At 30.2% G+C, this 9,319-nt stretch overlaps 1 protein-coding gene across 1 annotated transcript; it reads right to left on the reverse strand.

Annotated features, from left to right (window-relative positions):
* Positions 1–3,799: 3,799 nt before the first annotated feature.
* LOC143058855 (uncharacterized) lies at positions 3,800–7,360 on the reverse strand. Its single transcript, XM_076232335.1, has 3 exons — positions 7,159–7,360; positions 4,880–5,086; positions 3,800–4,101 (listed from the first exon to the last, which is right to left on the reverse strand). Exons 1-3 carry the CDS (start codon positions 7,174–7,176, stop codon positions 3,898–3,900), a joined length of 429 nt encoding a protein of 142 aa, XP_076088450.1. The 5' UTR covers positions 7,177–7,360; the 3' UTR covers positions 3,800–3,897.
* Between the last annotated feature and the right edge of the window lie 1,959 nt (positions 7,361–9,319).

The raw sequence follows: 9,319 nt of genomic DNA on the forward strand, positions 1-9,319 counted from the left end.
TAGAGGTTATATATTAAAAGAACATTCGAATATTTATTTTTTTTACTTCTGACAGTCAATACATTTTGGAATCAAAATTGTAGGCTGAACTTAGTCATGTCAAAATAAGAGTAGTCATACCAATGGTGATAATGTTTTGAACCGACAATTTAAAACTATGGTAGACATACCACTGGTGATAATAGGTTTTGTACCAACAGTTCAAAACCACAGTAGTCATACCACTGATGAGGATATTTTGTTTGCCGACAATTTAAATATCGTAGGTTGATCCATTGGTTATCTGGTTTCCTACATTCCTCAGTATATAATGAAAGCTTTTATATAAGAAGATTGACTTATCTATTCTAAAATGGAGAAAGGAAATGGGGAATGTGTCCAAGCGACAACAACCCGACCTTAGAGCAGACAACAGCCGAAGGCCACTAATGGGTCTTCAGTGTAGCGAGAAACTCCCGCACCCAGAGGCGTCCTTCAGCTAGCCCCTTAAAATATGTATACAAGTTAAGTGATAATGGACGTCATACTTAACTCCGAATTATACACAAGAAACTAAAATTAAAAAAAATATTTGTGATTTCTTTTTCCTTTTCTCTTTAGATTTTTTTTAAACTAGAACCTTTCATTTTTTGAAAAAGAAATAATATGCACATGGCAAATACTTGTTATACGGTCTGCAATATACAAAACAACAATATATCTAAACTTTCGGAGTAATATTGATTTGAAAATTTTATTCTCAATGTAGGAAACCTACATTTAATATAAAATATTATATATGTATGTATACAAACAGGACGCTCTTTATGACAAACATGAAGACTCGAACATGCTATGTTTAACGTTCAATGCAAAGGTCAAGTTCTTGCTGATGTAATTCAACGTCATAAGAGATAAAAAAAAAAACAACTTCCAAAAATACAAATGCACGACAAAGATTTAACACCTTTAGTCCGTCAGCAACGGTTGTTAATACAGGAAAAAAAATCCTTGACGTTGAAATTAATATCAGTATTGCTTATCATGTCAGAATAAAAACTTGAGCCAAAGTTTTTCAATAGAGATATTCATTTTATGGTTAAATCGTCCAGCAACGAACGACAATACTCACGTGGGTATATAAATTAAGATAGACGCTGTTTGATGTATTATCTGTCAAACTTACTTAGCATTACAAAATTTGCAACATTGAACGTCAAATTAACAGAAAAAAACAAGTATAGTAGAAGAAATAACAAATCATAAAGGCTATTTAAATAAAAATGTAAACAACCAAACGAAATTCATTTTAAGGGATCGAAATTGTTGGCTTTACTCACTCAAGAAGGCAAAAACATTCGCCAAAATGTGATATAATGAGGACATCGGTAATATTTATTATAGTAAAATTAAAGAACTTTGCATGTCTTTCTGCTTTTGCATGTTTTGGGTTTGAGAAAAAAAGTAAAATAACGAAAATATATTCGAAACCGAAATTCAAAACGATAAGTCCGTAATTAAACGGCAAATCCAAAAGCTCAATCACACCAAACGAATGTATAACAACTGTCATATTCCTTACTTGGTACAGGTTTTTCTTGGTGTTTTACTTCAAATGAGTACAAAGTGTTCGTTCAGGAAATGTGAATAATAAGAAGCCTTTTAATGACTGTCTGTCTATTAGAGCACAAAATCATATAATCAGCAAAGATGTTGTTTACCAAAACAGTCAGCAGTTGATACTTTCGTCTTTCGTGTGTTTATTTAATGACCTAATGCGGTTTTATTTTACAAAAAAGATTTTTAATGACTGACAGCAATAATCATACCCCCGCCTTGATAAGTGAGGGTACACTGTGTTGATGAGAATTCAGATTGTTGGTTTGTCAGTACATGTTTATTTCACTTTACCGACAATGTTGGTAATACCACTGGTCATGGTGATTGCTTGTTTTTTTACTTACAATTCAAAACAACGTTAGTCATACCTTAGTGATTTTCCTTCCTAAAGTCCTCGTTGTGTATTGAAAGCTCTTGACATTAGAAGATTGACTCTCTTCATTATATGTTTTTCTTTCGTTTTGCTTTCTGTTTGTATTGACAGTTCAAAACAACGTTAGTCATACCATTCGTTACCTTTTTTATTCCTTAGTCTTAAAAATGTATAGCAAGCTTTAAGTAAAAGATTAGTTTAACATTTATTTGTTTTGCTTTCGTTTTCCTTTCATAATTAGATTCCTGCAAACAATAAACTTTCCCTGGTATCTATAGCGAGTGTATATAATTTTAATTCAGTCTTTAAAATATTACAAAAGAACGACATTTCGAAACAAGTGGAAAAATATTGTCTACAATATTAGACTCTCACTGTAGGAAGCCGACACTAAATATGTTATAGTTTATGTTCAATGCAAAGTTCGTTTTCTTGTTGATATTAATTCAACGTCTTAACGGCTACAAAAAAACACAATTTTTATTTATGAGATTTTAACACCTTCAATTGGAAGTCCGTCAGCAGCGATAGATAACATTGAAAACAAAAGTTCTCTGATGTCAAAATGAATATCGGTACAGCTATTCAAAACAAAATGAAAAAAAAATGGACCAAAGTTTAATAACACAAATATTTATTTTTGTAGACAATATCGAAAAGCAACTACCTGTTTAAACCGGTCTTACATTTTCATATAGATTGGAAAAGAAACTATTAGAAAAATTATTTGTCAGATTCAAAAAAGCTTGAAAAATAAAAACATATGAAGAATAATCCACAAAATAGAAATAGACAAACGACAAAGGAAGTTCGAAATTAAAACATTTATTCTTTTTGCATCTGACCTTAATTTGTTTAAGTATTAAAAAAATGACGGAGAACCGAAACAGACAAACAAGCACTCGCAAAAATGAGATTTATTGAGTAAAATAACATCATGAACATGTTCATATATATGAAAGTATATTTACAGAATTTTACACGACTCCTGTTCTTTTTTTATTGAAGGAAATTGTCTGTGCGTGGTTTTGTTGGTACAAAAAAAGAAACAAGTACGGGCATTGATTGGACATATACCCTTCCAAGATTTATCAATATAGGCCATATCAAGATTGTATTCCAATGCAGCAAAAAATAATGGTTTTTCTAGTAATCCTCTTTGTTGTAAATCTAGGGTGCGCTTGTCACATTTATGCACTGCCAGTATAAAATTAAAACTATTTGTTCTACTACACATTCTAGACTAACAAGCATAAACACTTTACATTGAATATAATATCCAAATTAAAGTAAGTTAAGCAGAGGTGTACCAATACACGGAGAAGAATAGAAACATTTAATTAAAATGCAGCGTGTTTTGTATACAAAGGTATATGTTCACCTTATTATCGCATTCAGTCAAGGAATTCATGTGATTTCATTAGTTTGTATGTGTTACCTTGACTTCCTAGTTGTATTTATAGGCTTACACATTTGTAAAATACAATCGCCTATATTTGTGTATGTATTGATTGTTTGTGGTTTAACGTTACTTTTAAGCGGCGCTTCTTTTGGACTATCATGGCGGCCTGTTTTTGTTGGTGAGAGAAACCGCAGTGCCCGGAGAAAACCACCGACCTTCGATAGAAAAGAAAACTGACAATCCTAGTCAGTTATGATTGGAATTGATTTCATCTATACGAGCAGGGTTCGAGCTCACAACCTCTGTTTTTACTGGTTTGTGATTACAGTAGTATAAGAGCTTAAAACACTGGCAACAGAGTTGTGTATGTATTATATGTTCAATGATAGCAATGTAATGAATGAAAATATAATCGAAATAAAAAAAAGGTTTTCGATAATTTAATATAAAATGTATATATTTATTCAATTTGGATCATTACAAATTAAAGTATTTAATTCAAATGTGTCCAATAAATACGGCATCATTCTTCTTTACGTCCGCATGAACGTCCTCTTTTCATGTTAAATTTAGGACGAACTCCTTGTTGCTTTTCAGCGAATTGAATAAATGGTTCTTCAAGGCATTCCGCCTTTCTCTCCTCAACCCAGGCGAGTGAAAAGTCTCTTAAATCCTTTCCTTTCAAAAATTTACCAATGGCTTGCTTATCATAACCCCCACTGTGAGCCTGAAAAGTGTAGTTTAATAGATTATGTTTTGTATAAATTAATAATCAGATATTCAGATAAATTAAACTTTTTTCAAACTACTGTTCCATCATGTATTTAAATATGAGGAAACATGTATAACATTTCATTGATATACTGTTATAAGGTTACATCATAAAATAATATTTCTTTTATCATACATCATGTACATACATCTTTGTACCATATAACCACAACTAATGGTTTAAAAGTTATCACAACAACGATTTATTCTAAATGAAAAAGTAATTAAAGATAACGTTAGACATTGGTGTAATTCATGTTTAGAAATTTTATTTGTGTACTGCTAGGATCGAAATAAAATAATTAGAATGGTTTTTAAGCTATTAAACATAGCTGATCCAAATGCTGTTAACCTGTCCTATTTTGTTTTCGACTGAGGTTGAATGTCCCTATGATATCTTTTGCCTCACTTTTAATGTGTTTAATTGTATAAGATGGACATATTCATCTGTTTCAGAAAAAGCAGTTTTCGACACTTCTTATTCAATTGTTGATTAAATTCGAAAGTAGAACTATTGATATAATTGAAAACCGGTAAACAACTTATTTTTAACAACAACAAAAAAAAAAATCAACAAAAAAAAAAAACAAAAACAAAAACAAAAACAAAAAACACACACATAGCCCATACAATTTTCTCATATTGAATTGCAGGCGCCCGCAAAAGACAAAACATGTTTGATGAGCTAAATTTGAAGAAGCAATTGTAAACAAATTCACATTAATTAAACTTACGAGAAGTCTCTTTCGCACACTGCGGTCTGAATATCCAATATATATAATTTCACCATTAACAGTTTTAATACAGTAAATGCCATGCCTATTTGGCACAGCTCTAGTTTTTCTCAAAAGTGCAGCACTATATTCGGTATGCATTAACTGCTTCCACACCTGTCTCTTCTTTGTGCAGATTTTCTGCTTACAAAATAAACAGCAATCTGTCTGAAATAGGATAAAAACCTTTTCAAATTTTTTTTAGAATTAAAAACGTTAAATTAATCGATTCTTTCAATTTATTAGAACGACGTTTCTGTGACTCATATCGATTGAAATATGTTTGCGCTTTCAAAAATTAAATTGTAAGAAGAATGGTGTATGCATATCAGATTTCAAAGTACATTTTGATTTGCTCAAACGTACTTTGATCTGTATGTTCTAGTGAACTTATGATAGGACTTTTAAAAATCGGTAAACAACTGTTGATTCTAAATTCAAAACGGTCTGTAGCACATATTTGAGTCAAATTAGTCAGGGATTATCGATCACAACACAGTGTGCATTAAAGAACGAAATTGCAAGCTTATATTAGGAACTCGTCATGTAAATCCAGGAAAAATTATTTGAAATAATGTCAGTTATTTTTTTTTATACTTTCCTTAACTCACCAAACGTATCATACCTATAACATGACATGTATAATTTTGAACGCTAGACTTTCAATCAAAAAGACAAAATTTTAGATTTAACGCTGCATCCAACAATTTACAAATAATCAAAGTACAAGCAGATGCTTTCAACAATCGGTTTAGTTTGAAAATGTTTTCATTTAATCATTATCTTTTTTATTCTTTTCATCCTTGTATTTTTATGAAATTTGAACCGACTAGATGAACAATTGCTATTTATATATTGATGTGAAAATTTTCATGAAATACTAAAAAAAAAACTGTTCTGTATTCTAGAACAGGTGTGAAATACTTAATAAAAATGATGCAACTAACTGCAATATTTGGTACCTAAATATAATTCTTCTGACATGCAAACCGTGTTTACCTTTTATTAGTAAATCAATATCTAAATATAGATAGATAGTTGCATTTCACAAAAGCTTAAAATAGCATACAGAATGAAAACAGTCGTCAGAAAACTTGATAAAGTTTCTAGTGAATTATTTTAATTGATGTGCTATGTTGATTTAACATAGGAACTCTTAATCTTAATATCGAACATAAGCGCTATTATATTCTTCTGAACATGCAATCATGACTTCCCAGTATCATGTGTTTGATTTGAGAAGAAAATTTGTTAAGTGTTTCAAGTTCCCCACCCTTTTGAAAGAAATATATATTCAGGAATACTTAAGTCCCGTTTTAAAAAGGGATTACAAAGTTTTCAGGTTTTCAATGAATAGATCATTTATTTCAAACTGCAATATATAAGATAATATCGATACGTACATACAATGTAGCTGGTGTTTTCAACTTAAATGGCGACATATTTAACAGTGGGTTTACCTTTTAACCTATCTGTATTTTGAAAACACTGTTTTGTGGTCATTCTTTTTTTAAGATATATAAAAAATGATGTTATTTAATTTAAGCCATATATGCATCTATTGAAAAGATAGGAACATATAAAAAAGAAGATGTGGTACGATTGCCAATGAAACAACTCTCCACAAGATACCAAAATGACACAGAAATTAACAATTATTGGTCGCGGTACGGCCTTCACAAATGAGCAAAGCTCATACCGTCAGCTATACAAGACCCCGAAATGACAATGTAAAACAATTCAAACGAGAAAACTAACAGGTTATTCCGAAATAAAAAAATCAGTTTGTTTCAATACCCCATTTACACTTAAACCAACAGTATTGTTACTCTCATTTCAGTTATATAAATGTGCCCTTATTTCCGTCCCCTTTTAAATGTACAATTAACATGTTTTGAAAAACACTCGCCGTATATTGAAATGCATGTTTATATACGAAAGAAAAATGGTATACTGAGATTGGTCGTGGTCTCGTTAAAAGACTTATTGTATTAATGATAATGAATAATAATTTTCTTTGGAACATATAGCCACTCTCCTTACAAGATACGGTAATATTAACCCCTTAATTCGTATCACACTTATAACTTTGAACGCTTTACGCGAGTTTTTTTTTTTTTTTTTAATAAACATGCCAAATAGGAAAGTGAAAATTCCGCGCATCGTTCAAAATGTGCTTCGTTTTACATGCCAATAAAAAGTAGATGTTTTGCTTTAAAACCGATTTTATGTAATCCTACCTTATCTGTTCTTTTCATCCTCCTGTTGTTGTTTTTATCAAATCTGAACTTACTAAACACCTAAATGAACAATTAATTGCTTTTTATATATTAATGTGGAAATTTCCCTGATTATATTATAAAACCGTTTTTTTTGTTTTCAAGGACACTCAATTGTCTAAAATAATAATGATGCAACCAATAGTAATATTTGGTACTTTGATATAATTCTTCGGACCTGCAAAACTGCCTTGACTTTTTGTTGGAAAAACCATATCTAAATATAGATAGATAGTTATATTTTTATCAACTAAAAATAACATACAGCTTGCAATTTTTTTTAACGAACTTGCTGTCTGTTTTATTAAAAACTTTGATTTAAATATTCACTTTGTTTTCATTAAAACATAGAAAAACATTTTAAATGTTGATATATTAACTCCGAACATAAGCGGCATTAGCTTTATCATATGAAATCCCTGAGATAAATACATTTACTGTTAGCCGTCTATTTATCTATTAAAAGGATAAGAGAGTATATTTTTAAATAAGGAAATCTACTTGTTTGGACCCTCACAGAAACGTAAAATATATTCTCATTTAACTTATATAAATAAACTCATCATAGATACCAGGATTGACATTTTATATTTACCCCAGACGCGCCCTTAATTTCTGCTCCTTTTTTTTTGTAGGTTTTACATGTTCTAAAATACACTCAGCGTATATTGATTGATATGCATGTTTATGTAAAAAAAAAAAAAGAAAGAATTTGTCGTACTGAGAAATGTCGTGGTCTCTTTTTAAAACAGATTGTATTAATAATCAATAAATTTGTGAAACAAATAATTGTTCATACAAAATACGGTTCGGTCATAGATGGCAAACTCATCATATATAACACACTTTGGTCAGGATCCCTAATAGACCTTGAGATGAGGTGACGTAATTGAAAAAGAATATTAGTCCGCCATACAATTGTGGATGCTGTGATTTTAAAAATGGACATAAATGAACAATAAGAACTGTTTTAATAGAGGTGATGAGATGAGAAAAGAAATATGTAGATTTGACTTGAAATAAATTATAAGAAGGACAATTTCTTTATTGAACTTTATGATCAGAATTTTGGGATTATTTCATGGGGAGAGTGACATTTTTCACCATCTTCCGTGGTCCAGCAATTTGCGAAAAAAGTAATCTCACTTGCCACCCCGAAAATTTAACCAGACATGTATAAATGTATCAGCTTCGATATGAGCCATCAAACATGTTCAAGTAAACGATATGGACTGAGCAACGGCGGAAAACGTTATCATTACCGCATATGGAGAATTAATTGTAAATGTTGATCCACTTATGATTGTGAAGGCATAGTTCTTCTTTAAAGGACAAAATAAAAGCTTCAGTGCTAAATCCAAAATGTGCTTTGTTTTACACCGCAATAAAACACGTACAAAAAGATGCATCAAATTCAAATTCAAGAAATGGTCATTTTGCTTTAAAATTGATGTCATATATTCTTAACTTATCTAACTTTTTCATTCATTCTTTTTTTTTTTTTATTAAATCTGAATTGTCTAGCTGGACCGTTGCTGTTTATATATTGATATGGAAAGGTGTATGAAAACAATAGCACTTATTTTATATAATATACATTATTTACAGGGTTAGTTTTAAGAGGCAGTAAAAAAGAATTTTTTTTAACCTTCATTCTTTCAACATGTTCATTGAATATTGTTAAAAACCAATATTAGTTAATACGACTCCATGCTATAAGTAAAATTACGTTGTATTTAGAAATAGAACTGGTGATATACTAGAACTTATTTTCATAAATTAGTCTTTTCATGACACATTTTCTTGATAATCATTATTTAATTATAATATAAAAGAAAAAATGTTGATCTAGTTTAAGCAATCTATACACATATACAAGGGCATGAAAAGTATACGTGCGACTTATGATTTACCCTTTCATAAAACTTATAGATTTCTACCATGGTTTAATGTTGATGTTTACACATAATTTAAGGATCACCCCTTCAAAACGTACAACTTACATATTTCGAAAAAAAAACCTGAAAATTGTACTGATCTTGGTCAGGTTCCCCTTTAAAGTTAGATTATATTTTTAATCATTCAATGTTTGGGATATAATTACTTTCCGTACAAGAAACGC

This window comes from Mytilus galloprovincialis, chromosome 14 (genome assembly GCF_965363235.1).
Source record: "Mytilus galloprovincialis chromosome 14, xbMytGall1.hap1.1, whole genome shotgun sequence".
Classification (NCBI taxonomy): domain Eukaryota; kingdom Metazoa; phylum Mollusca; class Bivalvia; order Mytilida; family Mytilidae; genus Mytilus; species Mytilus galloprovincialis.